Source organism: Pollachius pollachius (genome assembly GCF_949987615.1).
Source record: "Pollachius pollachius genome assembly, chromosome: 18".
NCBI lineage: Eukaryota > Metazoa > Chordata > Actinopteri > Gadiformes > Gadidae > Pollachius > Pollachius pollachius.
In genome coordinates, this window is record NC_136951.1 from 2454587 (window position 1) to 2476819 (window position 22233).

The 22233-nt window shown below is 45.7% G+C and overlaps 1 protein-coding gene across 1 annotated transcript; it reads left to right on the top strand.

Moving 5' to 3' along the window:
- The first annotated feature begins 7835 nt into the window (after positions 1-7835).
- LOC307089189 (ras-GEF domain-containing family member 1B-B-like) lies at positions 7836-21078 on the top strand. The gene is made up of 14 exons (XM_079755346.1): positions 7836-8011; positions 11951-12826; positions 13186-13308; positions 13650-13787; positions 14625-14840; positions 15483-15557; positions 16464-16556; positions 16833-16935; positions 17793-17872; positions 17956-18051; positions 18321-18416; positions 18969-19092; positions 19611-19683; positions 19775-21078. The coding sequence occupies exons 2-14, from the start codon at positions 11957-11959 to the stop codon at positions 19806-19808; spliced, it is 2121 nt and encodes a 706-aa protein (XP_079611472.1). The 5' UTR covers positions 7836-8011; positions 11951-11956; the 3' UTR covers positions 19809-21078.
- Positions 21079-22233: the final 1155 nt, after the last annotated feature.

Genomic DNA, 22233 nt, shown 5'->3' on the forward strand with positions numbered 1-22233 from the left:
GGAGAGGGGGAGGGGGGAAGGGGAGGAGTCAGGAGCAGTGGGGGTCTTCCTGTGTATTCCCCAGGTGGGGTGCCTCGATTGCCCATTGTGTTTGCAGGAGAGAGTCTGCTTTGAAACCAAACACCCTTGAATTCCTACGTGAGATCAGACACCCACACACAGGAGCTCAATGGTAAAACACAAGGCTCCAGATACACACACACACGTGCACACAGATATACACACTGATACACACCCACACACACACACACACACACACACACGCATACAGATATACACACTGATACACACCAACGCACACCCACACACAGGAGCTCAATGGTAAAACACACGCATCCACACACACAGATATACACACTTACACATACACACACCAACACACACAGATATACACACTAACACGCACACATACACACAATGCACACTGAAACACACACACACACACACCCACACCCACACATGCACACACACACACACACACGCACACACACACACACACACACACACACAGAGACACATGTGATCCCTCCACATGTACAGTAGGAGTGGTTTAGGAGTAAATGGAAGCTGTGTCAGATGTTCATAGTCATATGTCAAGGTGTGTTAGATCAAGGGTTTTCATGTCCCAGAAGGGTGGGGCTAGTATCTACCATAAAACACCATGGTGTGTGAGATATCAGTTAGTGTGTTTTGGGTGGGGTGCATTAGATTATAAACTCTTGTGTCCCAGGAGGGGTTGGAAAAAGTATGTACAGTAGCTGCATATGGTTCTGCAGTAGTATCTCGGACGAGTACAGTAGTACGTATGTATTCCACAACAAGGAGGACAGCAGCTGTCCCGTGATTTAAATCAATGACATAAATGATGAGACAGTTGGTGTGAAAAACAACAGGTTTGTAGAAGAGGATTTGAAAAGCTTCCAAGAAGATAGGAAGACACAACGTTAACCATATTCTATGTAAACGGTTAGTCAAAACAGTTAGTCATCCTGGCTGACGGGTTGAGGTGGCCTTAGGCACTACTAGCTAACAGCTGTCTTAAAGCTAGTTCTGGGTGGACTAAGTAGAGCATGGTTAGTATCCTCCCGAACCCAACAGTCTGTTAACTGTTAGAATGAGTAGGAGCTCAGCCTGCTCGTCTTGTTAGAATGCGTTCCTCTGCTACATGTCATTCCCCCTCTCAAATACTATCCTGTCGCTCTCACTGATACACGTTTCAAAAACCATGTATGTATGTCTGTGCTTTAGTCTGAGCAAATCCAAAATAAGAGACCATATGGTCAACTCAATATTCGTCCCATACGAGTTTCAACCACAGCTAACGGTGCAAAGATGTGAAAATCCTAATTTACATCTAAATCATCAAAGCCATCTGTCTGTCTTGAAGTCGTCGGCCACGCCCTCTCACATGGGGGAGACACTCAGAGTGGAGCCTGATGAGAAGAAGAAATAGAAACACATCACAAGGATGTGGAAATGCAGAGAGCAGCTCTATGTTGGGCCGTCGTCTGGCAGGAGAGGGAAACGTAGGTCAGCAGAGTGTTGTTCTATGGAAAGAGGATCAGTCTCCTGGCGTGTGTATTCAATGTGTGCGTGCGTAATAGTGTGTGCTTTTTGTCTGTTTTTGGTCAGACAAACGAGAGCTAAACAGTGCCCCCTACATATTTGTGCGTTCTACATACGTATGCAATGGTGCACATATTCAAGATTCAAGATTCAAGAAACTTTATTTATCCCCAGATATATATATATATATATATATATATGCACACACACACACACACACACACACACACACACACACACATATTCAAACATGCATCATCATATCTGCATGTGTCATGTGTTATTTGTGTGTGCATGCGTGTGTGCGTGTGTGTGTGTGTGTGTGTGTGTGTGTGTGTGTGCGTGTGTGTTTGCATGCATGTGTGTGTGTGTGTGTGAGAGGGTGAACCACCCCTCCACAAAGAGGAAACCTGCATGTGTGACCTGGAAGTGATCGGGGGACATCCAGGATGTGACCTCTCCAGCTACTTCCTTCCGTCTGCTGCCCCTCATCCATCCATCATGGGACCGTGAGGATAGAATCAGACTTTATCCCATATTTAGTGGACTGGTTTATTTGAATCTAAATCCTCTTACGATACTGTATGAGCCTTTTTAACCTAGCGGCCATGTTAGTTATATCTGGGCTCCATTTTGCTTATCTTCTTCTAGCATTCAGACCAGAGATGGTAGGGAAGTGAATCAGGCCAGTTGGGGCAGGACAGCCTGGGGGTTATGGTGTTCGACTCCCAGCCTGAAGGTTCTGTGTTATATTCCTTAATGATTGCAGTTTGACCTATAGGCCTGTATCAGAATTCCCTCTAGTTTGCTTTTGATGAAAGGATGTGCTAAATAATAAATATTACACAAGAGTTAGTTAAGACCAAGTCATCCAATTGGAAAGAGGCATTCAATGAGCACTGGTATTGAGCATAACCACACTGGGCCTTTGAACTAACCAGTAACCTTCCACTTCACAGGTGTTTCTAAAAGACATTAGCCTGACATAACGATTGTAAGCTGTTTACTTGTGAAAGACCAACATGCCACCATAGCGACCGTCAACAGACTCTTATATGAGCAACTGGTTGCATGTTGAAGTAGCAAGCTAGTGCAGGAACATGATAAGCGCCACTTGTAGAACTGTTGATGAAACCATCCCTTCTGCGGATACGGTGCAGCAGCAGGACCTGGAGGGTGATTCCACCTGAGGAGACCAAGTGGGATCATCTGTTCCTACGATGTGGGTCCGATGATCCGTGACGGTTCAGTAGAGAGGAGGGGAGGCTCAAGGGCAAGGTCAGAGGTTAAGGGTGAAGGTTGGAGTCTTTCCCGACAAACTGAGTTAAAACTAAACAATATGCTCCGTGTTTATCAGGTTCCTGTGAGTGTTTGTAGTCAGAATGGATGGAGCTGTCAAACTGGAGCGGGTTATCCAGCGGGACAAGCGGCTATCTAGGGTTAACTGAACATGGATTTGTGCTGTCGTAGATGATTTACTTTTTAAGCTCCTTAAAATATTACTGTTGTCCCTGCTAAACCATACACCCACATCTTTTACATAACCATGCTTGCTCTATCATGTCCCTACAGTCTTCCTTCAAAATCACAGCTCATCTTTTGTTTGTTCATACACGATTTATACAATTTTATTTTGGTTAATTTAACATAGTTAATTGTATATTCCCCTGCCCCCACTTTTTTTTTTTAAATATTTATCTGTGATTGTTCAGCGTTTGTCATGGTTTGTTCTGTCACACATGGCTATATGATCTTGTTTGAAGAGGTGCTATTTTATCACTCCTTCCTTGTTCGTCTTGCGTCATATCTCGCTGCTTGGCATTGAGCCACTTGCCACTTCATGTCACTGGTCGTTGGTTAATCTTTTCATCCAAATCACTTTTGGAAATGGCTGCTTATCTTGGACATTTTAATGTGAATGAGATGTGAAGTCACGCCGACACTCGACACACAACAACAGTAAAGACCAACAAACAGGCAGAAAGGTTAAAACCGTTAGCGAGGGGAACTCAGTCAATGCCTGATAACCCCACCCAACGGTGACCACCCGTCCCGCCCATCCCTCGGTCACCGTGGCTACGGGCGGAATCGTGTGAGGTCACAGGGTTGAGGGGAACGATATATGACTTCAAAGGGAGAAAAAGACAACCTTGCGAGAAAGAGAGTTTGGGATGGACTGAATAGATGTTTAGATGAGGGGTGTGTGTGAGTCTTTGTGTGTGCGTGTGTGATTGCATGGGGTGTTTGTGTGTGTGTGTGTGTGTGTGTGTGTGTGTGTGTGTGTGTGTGTGTGTGTGTGTGTGTGTGTGTGTGTGTGCACGCATGCATGTGCGTGTGGGCTTGTGCGTGGTGCATGCGTGCGTGCGTGTGTGTGTGTGTGTGTGTGTGTGTGTGTGTGTGTGTGTGTGTGTGTGTGTTTGTTTGTGGGGGGCTGTCACTGGGCCACTCTTGGCTTTTTCCTGGATTGCCTGAAACGTGATCTAGTCCGCATTCCTCCGTGAGAACCATCTGCCTCGTGGACGACCACAGTTTTCCCCCTGGTTCCACTTCTTGGTTCCTTCCAGGGTTGCAGGCTGCTGTTTTTTTTTGTGTTTGGTTTGTGAGCCACCAGATTGTCCCTGTGTGTCCCAGCTGGAGGGGCGGGGGTCCGGGGGAGGGGCAGGGGGGCTTCCAGGAGCTGACTCACACCCTCCTTACTGGAAGCCTGTGACTCACTCGTCTCCCTCTCCCGCCCCGTTCCACACAGCCCTCCCCCTCCCCAGCTGGCCGTGACCCGGACCCTTGCTCTCTAATGACGGGTTCCAGATGCCTCGGACACCAGCCTTCCGAGTTGCACTTGTGACTTAATTTCCTTTCTCGTAGCACTGCCCATTTGTCTTTGTGATTGTGTCATGTCATTGGCTGGTTGTTGTTTTTTGTTAACTACATAGCCTCTTTAGCAAACCAGCTCAAAACAACAACCCAACTTTACCTCGTATTGCACGCACAGCAAGACCGTGCAATGCATTAATTGGTGACCGGCGTTAAAATTACAAACGTGGTACAAATACAAAGAAAATAAATCTCTTTACGTGGTGCAGCTATTTTTGTGATGTTTGCCTCACTGAACTCGGTATACTCTCAGATTTCCGAGAGGGACCGACCAAAAGTGGGCGTGCCTCCGTGAAATTCTGCAAGAAAGCTAGGAGAATTCCCCACTTGCAACTCAGAAGGCTGGTGACCAAGGTATCTGAAACACACCATAATTCCTACCTATATCAAGTATAACCCCCCTCCCCCTACACTCTGATCCCCTTCCTCTAGTCAAAGAAATCCGGGAACCCCCCCCCCCCCCCTCCCCCCATCTTTAACCCTCTCCCCCCACTAACCAGCAGCTTGGACCCTCCCCCCAGACACCCTGCTGGCCATCCCACGGACCACCATGGCTGTTGACAAAACTCATTCACCAGAATATTCTCCAGTGGGCGGTAAAATGTGTTTTACTCTGAAACAGAAAGTAGAAAAATAAAAATCCTACTGACACTGCTCCTCCCCTTTCAGCCTCTCTCTTCCAATCCATTCCCACCCTCCCCCTAATGCCCCTTAATCCCGCCTTCTGAAATGTTACCACATACAAGCCCACTGCTGCCGTTCTCGGATTGGCTAAGGCGGTGACGTCTTGACAACACTCCACAGAACAACAAACAAGATTCACATTGGGAATGTTGGCCCAAGAACTGGAATTTAATGAACAAAAAGAAAACGACAAACGTGTTTTAAATAGAGCTGGAAGATGGCTGGTTCGTAGAATCCTACAAAACTCGTTTACTCTTAAACTAAGCATATACTCTTAACAAAACTCCAATTTACCAAACCACTAGGTACTCTGGACCAGACCCTTAACCCTTAAACCAACCCTGAGGTACTCTGAACCAAACTATGTTACGCTTAAACTAACCCTGAGGTACTCTGAACCAAACTCTGTAACCCTTAAACTAACCCTGAGCAAGGTAGAAGACATGCCCCTTGGTTTCTTCATCTCTTCCTGGCTCTGGGAACCCCTCAGGACTATTTAGAACCCCCTGACGTCTTAGCACTGCACTGTGTCTCCTCCAGACACTGAAGAGACAAAAGATGAGCACCTTGTGATTATCCACCTGAATCCTCCCCTAGGACCTATAAATAACACTGCTGTCGTCACTTCAAACAGCACCTCATCTATCATCTAATTGACAGTGAATAGGGACTTGGTAATCCCTAAAGATGATTTATCATTGTTTGCTTTCATCTATTTAAGAGTGACAGCTCTCCTCTTCTTCACTAATAGCAAAGAACAACAAGCACAAACACAAATGTTGTGGATTTCATTCAAAAAAATTGGGATTCCCTTAATAATAAAACAGTATGACCTCCTTCCCAAAGTTGGACCTTGTCTTTATCCAGACGACCCAGGTGGGACAGGATGCGAACGACAGGAAGTGGTGCAGTGAGCACTCCAGCAGCGTGGGTGATACGCAGCCAATCACAGCGCCCGTCCCACGAGAGCTCTCAGCGCACACTACGGTCAAGGAGCTTAAGAGGGAGGAGAGAGTAGGTGTGTGTTTGTGTTTGTGTGTGTGTGGGTGTGTGTGTGTCTGTGTGGCTGTGAGTGTGCTTATGTTTCTGTGTGTGTGTGTGTGTGTGTGTGTGTGTTTGCCTTTACATGCACTAGCCTCTGTTATCCACAACTACACAGATCCAGGCGGAAGTGCGTGCACCTGAGCGTGCGTGCAGCCTTGTAGCGTGGGAGAGGGGAGGATAACGGTTAGCATCAGCATCAGCGGCCTGCGGCGGTGGGACTGATAGACCGAGCGGTCTATTCCGGCCTCGCCAGCGATGTGTCAGACGGGCAGAGGTGGCTGAGATCAGAACCCTCGCCCACACACCTCCCGCCCCGCGTCGCCGAGGCCCTGGCGCTCTTGCATAACGCTGTTTATGTAACAGACAGTTCTGGAGCCAGGCTATAGTGGGAGGACTCCCCCTCATTAGCATAGCACACTTGGGCAGTGTGTGAGATTAGAGAGTTAAACAGAGAGCGTGCCCTGCTGTGTGCTCTACACATCTGTAAACCTCACAGGGGTCAGGTGGCCAAGGCTTTAAGCATAATGCTGAAGGTTAAACGCTGCTGAGATTAAATGTACCCCTAAGTGTAACCCTAACGCATTTATTATTGTGTAATTCTTCTTAATAACTTTTATTTAGAATTTCTCATGAATTTTCAAATGTGAGCAATATATGTAAATCACAGATAGATAGATAGATAGATAGATAGATAGATAGATAGATAGATAGATAGATAGATAGATAGATAGATAGATAGATAGATAGATAGATAGATAGATAGATACATAGATAGATAGATAGATAGAGATAGTAATTGATCAATAGAGAGAGATTTGGTTATAGAATGATAGATAGATAGTCCACTGATCCCAAAGGATCCTCAAGTTCTTAAGTAGACATTACAATAGAGAACAAATAGCTAATAGAGAGGTGATGAGTAATCATAGAGAAGAATCAAAAGTAAAACTAGCATCTGGATGATCTTTGTGTTTGAAGGTACTGTCTAAATACAGGGGTCTTGTGAGTCCAATACTAAGAGGTGATCTAGAAGGAGCAGGTTTGAGTTGTTAGACTCATGGGCATTGGACATTGAGTTTGACAAAACCCAATATCCTTATGCACAGATGAGCACTATATGTATGAGTATGATTAAGAATAATGGCGCACACCTACAGCGATATATTTATATTGCGCATCTGTTAGTGGCTGCAACGGCTTGAACGTAACCTGAGAAGAACAGTAACAAATATGTATTACAATGTGTTGGAGTTTGCAAACTGTATGGCGTTTGCAACAAAATACAATTTCAGTATTTATTGATTGCACGGATATATAGGTGTACAAAGTTATATAAAGGTTTTAGATTTTAGGCTTCTGGGCCAGATCAGAGCTGTAATAGCAGCACACACCCTGTTTTCAGAAACCATACTACTTGCATATTTCACGTCTCTAACAAAACACCGCTCTGACCGCGGCGCTCCGAAATAACCAGACAGACGTTCGGGCGACCAATCACACAGTTCGATTTTTCCACAACACGTTCCCCATTGGTCGACGGCCCTAGAGGGACGCCCGCCCACTGAACTCCTATTGGGTGGTTTTCCCGGCTCTCCGGAGGTCATTTGAATACGCCTCGTTTGAAGTAGAAAGGACTTAAATATCAGGACCGCTGAGCACAATGGACCAGGGGCACTGAGTGCGCTAATCTGACGCCGAACAGCCCAGAATACTCTCGCTTCTGATGGTTTCCTCTGAAGTATCGGATGATCTTGAAGGATATTGAAGAGGACTAGGGGAAAGAAAGTTTGGATAGTTTCCCTTCCAGAGAAAGCTTTTATTGTGGATACTCCCCGGCTGCATTGAGGTAGGCTTTGCGGCACACATTGTTAACCCTCGGTGGGTCGATCTGAAACAGATAAACTGAGAATAATATGGAGTCTGGTTTATGGACTCAACTGCGATCGAGTCTGATTTTGCATTTTCATTGTGTTACAATGTAATCCACTTAGTGAGAAAGTTGGAATTGTTGAAAGAGCAAAAAGCCAATGTTCGGCCGTATTTGACAGCCATCGTGGTTTATTTAGGTTTCCCGGTGTTGCTGTTTTTGCTTTTGTTGTTGTTTACCTCTTCCCTGGTTTATAGCCGGGCTGGCGCACAGACCCACATTACTCACCACCGCCTGTGGTCGGATCTCTCCCAGCGTGGTTCGTGTTGTGCTGAGCGTGAGTCAGGAGCTGAGAACTGAGCCAAGACCAGATATCTGCTCTGTGTGCGTTCAGGGGGATAATGAGAGAGGGACGGGGGGCTTTCATGTGTGATTTCGAGAGCTGTGGGTCCGTGAATGAGGAGGGAGCGGAAAGTGAGAGCTGCCCACTGCCTGAAGATGATATAAGGCTGTGTTCTCCATTATCTCTGAGATAAGGGTCTTCATCCCTCACTTGTACACACAGCAAGTTGGAGGCAGGTGTGTGTGTGTGTGTGTGTGTGTGTGTGTGTGTGTGTGTGTGTGTGTGTGTGTGTGTGTGTGTGTGTGTGTGTGTGTGTGTTCACGACTGGTTCAACAGCAGGTGACCTAGTCTAGATGTAATATTCCTCTTGGTCTCTTAGTTCCTCAAAAGGCCTTATGGAACCTTGAAAAATTGCGTTTACAATGTTAGGGCAAATTTGTGTTATTTTAAAATATATATTATTGCCATCGATGTATAGCCTGATAAAACGGCAAACGACAGCTTAATTATGATAATTAAAATAGTCTAAGATAATGAGACGAACAGGATCTGAGTTTCAGTGTGGGGTGTGTGTGCCAAATGTATTGATTTAAAGTAATAGGCTACTATAAAATCATAGTCCAGAACAGACTCAAGAGATAATACGTGAAGGAGCCTAGCCTGTGTGTGCGTGAGAGGGAGAGGTCCTCGTATTTACGGTCATGTGATTGTGTTTGACCTCGCCGTATCTCTACGACTGTGATTGTTCCGGACAGTTTCAGGTTAGATTAGTTTTCCTCTGTGCAGTTTGCTTTCCAGTGCCCCCAGTGGTGTGTGGGGAGCAGTGAAGGCTGCACGTCCCAGGCCAGTTTATACCATAGGAGACTGTACAGGTTTGTACCATTATTGTATTCTAGGTTTATACCTGCCTATTAGGGCCATGTTTCATTGACGATCTGTGATAGTTTCACATGGTCCTCTCTAGAATATACCTATTTCCATCTTATGTTCTAAGTAGAGACATGGATTCATACTTCCTAAACCGTATTTACATTAATTTTTTAGTATTGTATTATTCCAACGTACTAATTCATTAGTTCTTCTAGTCTTTCAGTGTTCTTGTGCATTCGTCAATGCTTCTTTTCACTCAATTCCTTCCCTACTATAACACACACACACACACACACACACACACACACACACACACACACACACACACACACACACACACACACACACACACACACACCCCTGATAGACACTTACATCTTGTTCCAAAGTACATTGAAAGCGTTTCTTTATTGGTGTTATTAGGGGTGTAAGGTTAGGAAAGGCCTGACTCAGTGGCTTGCCTTATACCAATAAGTTCTCCTCTTATCTCTCTGTGCAAACAGCTGATCCCTGATTACATTGGAATGCACCCATGCTCCATTGGCTTCAGATGAGGTCAATAAAACCGTGTCCTTCTGCTTAGTGTAGGGAGTCTATTATCAGGTCTGTTCTCGTACTGATATATATACCGATCTTAACCATGTCTGATGTCCCTGCGTTGTGTTTCTCATAGACTGCTAAACACAGTCTGTGAATGAGGCTGTTTGCTTAGCGCTGTGTTTCCTCTGGTGTCTGACCGGTCTCCGTCGGGTGGCGGTATGTGGGACGTGTTGTTGTGAGTTGGGATCCTCCACCCAGTTGTCTCCACCCTGTGGTGGAAGCCTTCCCATGTGTTTGTGTTCCTTGGCCCTGCAGAGTTTTTCAGGAGTTGAACTGTAATCACCAGCACCACAATATTTAGTCTGGGAACTCATGGTTTACCTCCGGTCTGAACGTGATATTCAATCAAGGGTGGTTTTATGGGAACATTTTCAGGATTCATAAGGTCTGGCATGAAGTAATCCATAAACCACGGGTCACGGCGTAGAATTATATTATCGACGTTATGCAAACACACACACTCACAGATTTAACCCTTCAAGGTCAGAATCTCATCATATCCATCTCCATTTTTCATGTCCTTCCCTGCCATGTGCGAGTTACAGCAGTTCAATGTAAACAAGCTGTCCCAAGTGGTTTAACACATGAACAGAATCAGGTACAGAATAAAGTTCAACTGGAAACAAAATGATATGTCTGCCTGCACATGACACTATTGGGCCGACAAACCTTTATTAAACAAATTGACAACTTTAAATGAAATGGATTAATTCATTCTTGCTTCAAAAAGTAATACGATTACAATGTGATAATCAAACTCCACCAACTAGCTATGTGTGTGTTGTGTGTGTTTCCAGACAAAGTTGAAAATTACAAATTAAAACTAATCAAGCTGTTGTGGCACACCCACCATCGTCCAGAATGAGGTTTCTTTTCTCAGGTACATTGGGGATTTCACCAGAGTTGTCAGACTACAGACTTGTGTAAGGGAGCCTGGTTTCTCCCTAGGCCACTTAAAGCCAAGCTGCTAAGCTTCAAATCATAGTGTGGACCTCCCAAAATACATCAACAGAGAATTATGAGATTCACTGCATTTAGTTCATAAGGAATATAACTGTTAGCAGCTGACACACAAAGTGTTTGACTGATGAAACAGTGTTAGTAAAGGGTGTACACAGACCCATAAATAGTGTTTATAGGCACTTTGTTTAATTAAAGCTTTAACTGAATTGTTGACGTTGTTGTGTTGTTACTTTGACGGCCCTCTCTGGGAGTGGGGAAATGCCCATGTTTAGTGTACTGTCAAAATTACAGACCGTAAGTTCAGTCAGTTATTGTATAGGATTTGGTCGTTTGACGGTTATTTGTCCATCTTTAAATTATGATCAAGGTGTTCAAACCTTTTAAATCCAAAAGTGACAGACTTTGAAAAAGTATACTTCCAAAAAAAACAAAAATCGACCCATTTAAGACATTCCAAATGGGCGTGTCCTCTGGACCACCTGTGTGTGTGTGTGTGTGTGTGTGTGTGTGTGTGTGTGTGTGTGTGTGTGTGTGTGTGTGTGTGTGTGTGTGTGTGTGTGTGTGTGTGTGTGTGTGTGTGTGTGTGGTCTCTGCTGCCATATGGTTCCCGGAATAGCAGATAGGACAACGATGGCTCGGGAGGTGAAGTGGTTCTTAGTGGTAGCTTAGGATCAACAGAGCCACCGCTGATCCTGTTATCTCCATCATCACCACTGAAGGAGGCCCTGCTGGTGCGGTGTGTAGAGCAAGGCCAGGAGGGCCAGAGCAGATCATCCTGACCGCACAGTGGGTGATCTGAAGGGTTTTACTTGCTGAGCTCTCTGTAACGGGCCCTGGGGGCCAGCTCACAATGGTGCTGATTCACTGTCAGAACCAACCTGATTAGTTCAATGATAGAGTTCACATCAACCATTACAGTCAAGTTAGTTCTTTAGAAGGCTCTCTTTTCTTTTATATCCAACATACATAATATCCAACATACATGTCTGTTATGTAATGGGCTTTTTCCGGTCCACCCATAAATCGTAAAAACGGTTGTAATGGCATATTAGCCTTCCCACACTCAATGGAACAAAGTGTGTCCCTCTAGGGCCCATCTTTCAGACCACATGACGTTCACACCTCCTGTCTGCCCTCTCCAGGTCAGGATGCCCCCCACCACACCTTACGCCGGTAAGTTCGGCCCCTGCAGCGCCTACAACAGCAACAACAACCACCCCCCTCCACCCCGCAGTCCCTACCGCCAGAACAACAACCACAATAACATCACCTCCAGCACCCGGCCCTGCAAGGATGGTCTCTATGACAACCAGGCCCCCGCCCGGCCCTGCAAGGACGGTCTCTATGACAACCAGGCCCCCGCCCGGCCCTGCAAGGATGGTCTCTATGACAACGCCCCCGCCAGGCCCTGCAAGGACGGTCTCTATGACAACCAGGCCCCCACCAGGTCCTGCAAGGATGGTCTCTATGACAACGCCCCCGCCAGGCCCTGCAAGGACGGTCTCTATGACAACGCCCCCCCCAGGCCCTGCAAGGACGGTCTCTATGACAACGCCTACACCGCCACCGAAAACCCCTACGACATCCCCCAGCCCTGCAGCCCCCACCGGACCACCACCACCACCACCAAACACCACGTGTACAACCCCGCCCCCGCCAGCCCCGTCACGGAGAACCCCTACAGCACGCCACACCCTGCGCCCGGGGCGCGACACCACCACCACCACCACAGCAGCAGCACTTCCTGTAGCGGGCGGCTATACCGCAACGCTAGCAGCAGTAGCAGTAGTGGCGCCGGCGAGCGCGACCGCTACCGGAACGCGTCAAACAGCAGCGCAGGCAGCGACCAGTCCTACAGGAGCAACAGCGGGGGGCCTGCCGACCCCAAGGAGGGCCGCTTCGGCAACGGCATCACCGCCAGCTACGGGGAGATGTGTTACCACGACAACAGCCTGGTGTCGGGTTCCCTTGAGGCTCTGATTCAGCACCTGGTGCCCACGGTCGATTACTACCCCGATGTGAGTACTACGGGCGATGCTAGTATATGAGTTCTGTACTTCTGTGTAACACTGTGTGGTGGGTACTGGGCACAAATTGCACAGAGTACCCCAGGATAACGACCGGGCATTCCTGATGGACGTGACCTGGTTACTGACGTTTCACTTGGCAGCTTACTCATGAAATTACTTTTTATTGAAGAAAACACCACCTTTTGTAGTCCTTTGGGAAATGCAAAAGAAAAAAGTACAGGAGTCTGTGTAGTTTGTGGCTAGTTGGCTGAGCCCCTTCCTGAGCAACTTCAAGATCCCCTTCCTGAGCCTGGTCCGGGAGGAAGCTAAACGCCATGCTAACGGCCGGTTCCTTCCTGTTCTTTCAGCGGTCGTATGTGTTCACCTTCCTGCTCAGCTCCCGCCTCTTCCTCCACCCCTACGAGCTGATGAGCAGGGTGTGCCACCTGTGTGTGGAGCAGCAGAGGTCTGGGGACCCCCTGCTTGACAAGGTAGGCTCAACTCTCTGACCTGGAACAACTGGCTCAGTCCCTCCAACACGGTCTCTCCTGGTGGTCCGGCCTTCGAATGAAGGTCGTAGGGTCAGCTGTGAAAATGAATGTTGGGATTTAATTGATGAATATCTTCATTTTTTGAAGTTGTTATGTAAAACTTGACAGAAATGGAAGTTAGGCACTTAAATTTGAACAAATTTAGGCTTTTGAAAGTTACATTTTCTGACTCTTACGATTCGAAGAATTGAAACTAGGCGCTGAAATATGATGACACACAGAGACACACAGAGACACAGACACACAGACACAGCCCCTACTCACCCCTGCTGTGGGTTCAGATCCGTGTCTGCGAGGTGGCCCCCAAGCTGGTCCAGCTGCTGACGGAGTGGACCGAGACCTTCCCCTACGACTTCAGGGACGAGAGGATGATGCGCTGCCTCAAGGACATGACGCACCACGTTGCTAGGGGCGACGAGGTTAGTAGGAGCTCTTACACATGTGTGTTGTAGTCCTCACTATAAATACACATGTTGTGGGTTGTAGTTCTCAGTATTCATAGATGTGAATTGCATTCCCTAATATTAATGCTTATACTGTGTGTATAGCAGCCCCCAGTTTTATTAATTCAAGTGTGTGTATGGCGGTCCCCAGTATTAACATAGTGTGTGTGTATGGCGTTCCCCAGTATTAACGCAAAGTGTGTGTATGGCGGTCCCCAGTGCTATCATAGTGTGTGTAAGGTGGTCCCCTCCCCAGTATTAACATAGTCTGGGTGTATGGCAGTCTTCAGCATTAACATAGTGTGTGTATGGCGGTCCCCAGTATTATCATAGTGTGTGTATGGCAGTCCCCAGTATTAACGCAAAATGTGTGTATGGTGGTTCCCAGTACTAACGTAGTGTGTGCATGGCGGTGCCCAGTACTAACGTTGTGTGTGTGTATGGCGGTTCCCAGTATTAACATACTGTGTGTATGGCGTTCCCCAGTATTAACATAGTGTGTGTATGGCGTTCCCCAGTATTAACATAGTGTGTGTATGGCGGTCCCCAGTATTAACATGGTGTGTGTATGGCGTTCCCCAGTATTAACATAGTGTGTGTGTATGGCGGTGCCCAGTATTAATATATTCTGTGTGTGTATGGCGGTCCCCAGTATTAACATAGTGTGTGTATGGTGGTCCCCAGTATTAACATAGTGTGTGTATGGGGGTCCCCAGTATTAACATAGTGTGTGTATGGTGGTCCCCAGTATTAACATAGTGTGTGTATATGGCGGTCCCCAGTATTAACATAGTGTGTGTATGGCGTCCCCAGTATTCGTGGCGGGCCATGCAGCAGATGACTCAGCGGCTGATCAAGCGCCTGTCGGCCCTGGGTCAGTACGAGGAGGCGGTGGCCGCGCTGAGCGCTGTGGCGTTGGAGCGCCCCGCCTCGCTAAAGAACAAGCTGACCTCCGCCCAGCGCGCGGATGCAATGAGCGTGTGTGACGACCCCTTCGTCCTCGCCCAGCAGCTCACCCACATCGAACTGGTGAGCGGACGGAGGTTCCTGCGTTGTTTGGTTTGGGGCTCTTTTCCCTTTATGGACGGTGCAGCGGGTTGAGGAAGAGGGTAAATGACATGTAGCATAGGACCGCAGGGGGAATCAAACCTGCGGTCGATTCAAGGCATGTCACCAAACTACCGATCCGCCCGACTAAGAAATATATTTTACATCCAAGTCACACTCACTGTTGTCTCTGTCGTGTTCAGAAAGTAGCTGGCACATAGGAGACATGGGCATTTAAGTCATTAGTTAGTGAGTTGGTCCGACACTGATCATATTGTTGATAGTCGTGTTTTTGTGGCCCATCATTTAATAATCTGAAAAGCCTGAAACAATCAATAGTAATAACCAGTGCCTGGTTGTAGTATCAACACCATGACCTTCATGTCATGAAGTATGTGTTGATTTAGGGTTCACCGGGAATATTCCCTCTGCTTTTCTTTGTGTTGGATCCGCCGTTTCAAAGCGCTCGTTATTTAATTTGGAGGTCTTTTGAATCGCTAAGAATCCATCTGCAGTCCCTCTGTATCCTCAAACTGGGGCATGTGAGCTTGTGGTTCTAAAGTAATCCTGTCTCCCCATCCCCCATAACCTCCTGGTTCTCCTCGCCCCCCCCCCCCCCTCCAGGACAGACTGAGTTTCATCGGCCCAGAGGAGTTCATCCAGACGTTTGCGCTGAAGGACCCTCTGGAGAACCACAAGGTACATACCATTCTACTCACTGAAGTCGTACACTGGTTCATTAATTCACACCTGCCTGAGGCTCTTTTCACAGACAAAGGGAAAGGATCACAGAAGTGGGAGAGTGCACTGTACTAGTGTCAGGTATAGGGCTCATTGTAAAGACCATCAAGTCAGAGACCGCACACTCTGAAGTAGTCTAGTTTTCCAATCCTTTAACTTAAGAATGTATCAGGGGATATATGGAGGGACCTTTACCAACAGTTGCATCCCGCCACATTACGCATCAGTGGGGCCACCCATCTGTGTGCTAGCACTGAAGCAGCCATTGCATAACTGTTGAATGTGTTGAGTGAGTCATGCTAAGGGGGATGTGTGTGTGTGTGTGTGTGTGTGTGTGTAATGGGGCTGTACACGTTACATCACCTCAAAGGGTCAACTTTATTTATAAAGGGCTTTTAACAGACATGTACGTCACCGAGGTCTTCAGAAGGAACAAACAGATCTGGAAACGTTATTTTAGAAGTGTGGGTGTGCTTTTTAATTAGCCATGAGAAAAGGTGAACAATAATCAATCATCTATGAATATTCCTGATGTATTTACTGAGAAATAGGCTTTTATTTGTATAGTACGATACTCACAAACATATTACATGGATTTTAGTAAAAATATCACAGAACTCTGCGTTCTAATGCATCTACATAGAAACGGCAGATAGTTTATGTGTTGTGGTTCACTATGTTTGTCCCTCCTGTACTGGGGTTCAGTATAGTGAGTATGTATTAACTCTATGTACTGTTATAATGGGGTTCAGTATATATATCAGGGTTAAGTGAGTATTAACACTGTGTTTACAGTGTTATAATGGGGTTGAGTATAGTGAGTATGCATTAACTCTGTCTTATTAACTGTTCCTCCTGCTGCAGGGATTCTTCCGGAAGAGGAAGACCAGTAACCTGGAGGCGTACGTCAACTGGTTCAACAGACTGAGCTACCTGGTGGCCACAGAGATCTGTCTGGTGAGACTGGTGTCTGTCTGTCTCACCCCTCTGTTCTTCTGTCTGGGATCTGCATGAAACTGATACCTAACTGTCTGCCTGTCTGTCTGTCTCACTCCCTGTCTGTCTCACCATCTGTCTTCTATATCTCTTTGTGAACCTCACTTTGCTTCCTACCATCTCTTCTTTAAGTTTTATACATAAATAAGCCCTGGCCCCTTTTTGTCTATCAGTTCTCTCTTGCTCTCTCTTCTCACCATTCCCTTAACCTTTTTCTGTTCCTCTGTGACCCTCCAGCCGGTGAAGAAGAAGCACAGAGCGCGTGCGATCGAGTTCTTCATCGACGTGGCCCAGGAGTGCTTCAACATCGGGAACTTCAACTCCCTCATGGCCATCATCAGTACGTACTGTGACCCATGACATCATCATCACCCATCTCCCTCATGGTGTTGTCCTGTTTGAACTCTCATGACAGCACCATGGAGAGCAGGATAGTGTAGAGGGGTTTTAAATCTCCAATGTTGTCAGTATAACCTGTAGGCCTCCTAGAGCAGCCTGCCCTAGCCTGCCCTAACCTGTTACCTAATAACGTGTATCTAAATTTGCTTCGGATAAACGGTTCACAAAAAAAAGAGAGACAACTCATTGATGCATATCGACATTTTGCTTTTGTATAAAAATGATGCATCTGTTTATTGTTTATGATGTTGTTATTATTATTTACTACCTCTCTAGTTCTCATGCCGATGTTCTCATAAGGCCAGCCAATCATAAACCAGCTGAGCCTCTAGTCACGTGTGTCATCTCGTGTGATTATGTCCATCATGTGACCCAGCAATAAACAGAGCGGGCAGCAGCTGTGATGGAGACCCAGCCCTCCTCACTGATAGATTCAATTCCACACAGCGCTAACTGAATCAGACGAGGCTGGCGCTTCTGGTGCTTCAGTCGTAGCTCAGCGCTAGGTGTAGCTCAATGCAGTAGTATTACTAGTTGTAGCTCACTGGTAGCTGTAGCTGGTTCTCATCATCAGCCCACCACTCTAGTCTGTTCTTAACTTACGATATACAATATTTTTTCTCTTCTATCTTTCTATCAATCGTTCTTCTATTTTTTTTTATCCTCTATCTTTCTCTGTCTCTCTGCTCTCTCTGTTTCTCGGTGTCTGTGTCTCTCTTCTATCCGTCTCTGTCTCTCGTCTCTCTCCTCTGTCTGTCTCTCTCTCCTCTGTCTGTCTCTCTCTCCTCTCTCTCACAGCTGGTATGAACATGAGTCCTGTGTCTCGTCTGAAGAAGACGTGGAGTAAAGTCAACACAGACAAGTTTGACATTCTGGAGGTCAGTGTGTGTGTGTGTGTGTGTGTGTGCAATCTAGCGGTTATGCATAAACCTTCTATAAACTAATGTGTGTGTGTGTGTAGCATCAGATGGACCCCTCCAGCAACTTCAGTAACTACCGGACCGCTCTGCGGGGGGCCACCCAGAGGTCAGAGACCGCCCACAGCAGTCAGGAGAGGGTGAGACACACACGCCCGCACGCACGCACATAAAGAAACTTACCAGGGTTTAAAGGTTATGGAGTTGAGTATTTAAACATAGAGCATTCTTTGTTAAAACGATTTTTGTAGTACTAAATAATTTGTGTTAACATAATGAAATTATCGAACATAATAATGAAATAAGTTTTATTGTTTATTATTCAAGTACATTTCCTTGTGTCAATCTTTCTGCTGGTTGATTATTCTAGAAGTAGCTTGAAGGTTAACCAACCCTGTTGTTTTTCCAGATTGTGATCCCGTTCTTCAGTCTGCTCATTAAAGATATCTACTTCCTCAATGAGGGCTGCGCTAGCCGGCTAACCACCGGACACATCAACTTTGAGGTCAGTCCAGGAGTTAAAGTTAAAACATTTCTATTTCAACAGATTGTGAGTCTGAATGTACAATCAACGGTTTTATATTCTACAATTCATTACAACGTTCCATTTTTTTCATAGTATGTCTTTTATAATTGCTCCCCCTTGTGGAAAAGATGTGCATTACTTTATTTACACTTCCATCCCTAACTACACACCTCTTGTGTTTATCTAATTATCATGTTCTTCTTAGACAAGTATTTACCAGAATATGGTCATAGGATAGTGATACATGATGGTTACATTTTTGAAATGCATGTAAGTCTAGGTTAAATTATGAATAAACTCCTTTCTAACTCCTGCTAAATTTAATGAATTTAACCGACAAAGATACTGGGTTAAATTCCTCAATGTCAACAGTCTACCTGTAGTCATCCTTGAGATTGATAATATAACCCCTACCTGCTCCTTAATGCCATGCTTCTCAAACTCACTGTCACCGGTCCCTCTCGTGTGGGCAAATTCGTACATCTGAAAATAGTACAGATGAGTAAACTGCGCTGTGGTCTGTCTGCGTAGAAACTGTGGGAGCTGGCGAAGCAGGTCAGTGAGTTCCTGGTGTGGCGCCAGGTGGTCTGCCCCTTCCAGCGGGACCGCCGCATCCTCCAGTTCCTCGTCACCTCGCCGGTCTTCAATGAGGACGGTGAGTGACGACTGCCATGACATCACAACCGCTATGATATCACAACCGCCATGACATCACGACCGCCATGACATCACAACCCCAATGAAATCACAACCGCCATGACATCATGAACGCAATGACATCACGACTGCTAGATTCACCCTCAATGCTGCCTTGTATGTTTGATGTTTCTTTATTATTTATTGTCTATTACCCATTTCTAATGGTTATAGTAATATTAGTTGGGTCATTGAAACCTTTCGTGACCATAAAGTTATTCTTACAGCTAATGCTGTAAGAACAAGTGCTTGATGTATTAGTACATCAAGCACTTGATACAAATACGCAATTCATCCAGTGCTACCGAGGTGATATATATGTATACCATTGGTGTGGCTAACGTGAATGCTACATGGTTGCAGAGCTGCAGCTAGCTTAGCATGAAGCATAGCTTCATAGATGGTTTAATGTAGTGTTTACTAGTTATATCTATATAATAGCTATCATGCTGACCTGGAAGCTTCCTCTCTCTGCAGAGCTGCACCTGGCCTCCTATGAGAGCGAGGGGCCAGAGAACCACATGGAGAAGGACAGTCGCAGGTCCCTCAGGTAGAGGCACGCATGCACGCACGCACGGACGGACGCACGCACAATCACACCGTCTCAGTATTAATAAAGATCTGCTTGTTTTTCGTTGCAGGTCCTCTTTGCTTCATCGGGAGAATCGGTCCTAGAGGAAACGTAGATGTACCCATCAAACACCCCTCTGAAGGGGGAAGGGGCCAATGAATCAACCTATCTTACAGTCAGATGACAAGCGTTCAGTACTGCTATTGGTTAACAGAAAGGGGACAGTAGGCCTATGTGTGTAGTACGTATCATCACAGCTTGAGAAAATATCATTTTTTATATTTCATGTCAGTAAGGTGGCAAAATGTTTATCAGGAACCATTCAATTTGTTTTCCTTTTTAAATTTAAAATCCTTAAATGGTAATACTTATAGTAACCGGTGTTATGATACACACTACTTTACTAAAACTGCCTGTAGTACCTAATGATGTCTTTTTTAAGCTAAAGAAGTGTTACAACTCTAATCGTGAAGTCAAACTTGTGACAACGATGTGCTTTGAACAACCTTTCTGTGAGGTTTGATAAAGTAGAACCAAAATGGCCGCCAGCTGCCTTTGTCATGGAGTGCTTGATATTTTTTCTGCCTTATTCGGAGCAGTTTGTTGCGCTCAGGTCGCGTCACTGATCAATAGGACGCAAACGTATTATCACGTTCTGGTTACACTCTTGTGTCACCTGAAGGAAATGGTTTAATTTAGTATTCAGGATCATGAGACTATTTGTTAGTCGTGGTATCTTGTTTTAAGTGGGTCTGGCAGACTAGAAGGAAACAATGTCACAAACGTTTTATAAATTGTTGTGGTGTTATTCATGATTTCATTTATTTCTCTACAATCTGGATAGTTAGGGTTCGGTCGAGTCTTTGAGAATCAGTGGTTATTTGTGATTAGATGTCCTCTGTGGGAAATGAACCCAGTCGGCACCAGAGCACTTCAGTACAGACGTGGTTTGTGTGGTTATTTCAGGTTGTGAGGCCCCTCTCTGAAGGCGCCGTGCAGTATTAACATCGTATGGTGTAACCATGGCTTTGTTTTGTATATTATCTGGTGGTTAGGAGCTTGTTGCTGGTAAGCTTGCTCTGGTTCACCAACTCTAACGTCTGTGCTGCTTTATTACGAAACCTCAAACTTCTCATCATCTCATCTGCGACGGTCGCTGACCTCGCCGGCTCGCCCCCTTCGGAATAAGCCTGTACAAAATGTTTTATTTTGTCATGTTGAAGTGATCTAAGTTTTCTTCTATCAGACTTTGAAATGTATGTGTTTTTTGTATGTTTTTTGTGTATCGTGGCCCGATCTGGGTTTTCTCACTAAAGCGCTCTGTGAAAATGAAATTCTATATATTTTTTCTTTCAAATAAACAGACTGAAAATATAGTTGTTTTTATGCTTCGTTCAGATTCAAGTTCACAAATGTGTTGCATTTCTTGCATTTTCCAAAAGGTCTCAACTCTATCTTTAGATGGAGGATATTGACATGCAGGACTTTCCGTTACTTCCACAGTACGGTGTATTTTTAAAAAATAATATTTGTTGAGATAATCTGAATCCTACTTCCTGGGAACCTTTTTTCAAGGAATAAGTTCCCTATTGAAAGCATTACTAACAACTAAACAACTTTTTGAATGCGAACATGTATTTAAAATGAGTATGAGGACCGGGAAGAGAGCGGCCAGTTGTTCTTGTTGCTGAGCGACAGTGTCCACACTGAACAAACCCTTCAGACGAGCCTAGCCTCATATCGAACCCTTTGTTTTGTCCTTTAACAGGAATGGGATTCAGTGCATTGCAACATTCGTCTAAATTGCAGCCGATTACAAGAGCAACGCAATCAAATGCTTTGGTTCGTCTTTTTACTTACTTAGTTATACTAAGCCTATGGCCTTTACTCCTTTTATTTTTTTAAATGAAAAGGGAAGATCTCCCAGCCGCTCCTCTGCTGCTCTGGTTAAGCTCACTGAACACGTCTTCACTCCCCTCATCCAAATCCTCCTCTCCCTCGTTTCCAACTCTAATCCTTCTTGTGCCTCATCTGTCCTACACATTTTCTGATTGAAGGGGGGGGGGGGGGGGGGGTTGAAGGATCCAGTTTCAGAAGTATACTGTGAAAAGTTCAACAAATGTAACTTTTCTGCCATTCGTTGCTTTCTCCAACATCATAACCCCACCCGACTCCTGTCCACACATACAACAGCGGGATCATCCAACTCGACGGCGGGTCAGTTGTTATTATAACAGTTCTTCACATCTACGGAATCCCTCAAATATTCAGAGAGTAGGTCACCTTCAACCAAATGAGAGAGAGAGAGAGAGAGAGAGAGAGAAGGGGTTGGGGGGGAAGAGAGAGAGAGAGAGAGAGAGAGAGAGAGAGAGAGAGAGAGAGAGAGAGAGAGAGAGAGAGAGAGAGAGAGAGAGAGAGAGAGAGAGAGAGAGAGAGAGAGAGAGAGAGAGAGAGAGAAGGTCTGTCCCGCTCCTCATCTCAGGCTCACAGCCGCTCACACGTAGCTCTCTGCGCATGCCCACACCACTC

Coding starts and splice junctions, on each gene's coding strand:
- LOC307089189 (XM_079755346.1), top strand. CDS start 11,957: ATGCCCCCCACCACACCTTACGCCGGTAAGTTCGGCCCCTGCAGCGCC. Junction 14,841..15,482: donor AGCTCACCCACATCGAACTG/GTGAGCGGACGG, acceptor CCCCCCCTCCAG/GACAGACTGAGTTTCATCGG. Junction 16,557..16,832: donor TGGCCACAGAGATCTGTCTG/GTGAGACTGGTG, acceptor GTGACCCTCCAG/CCGGTGAAGAAGAAGCACAG.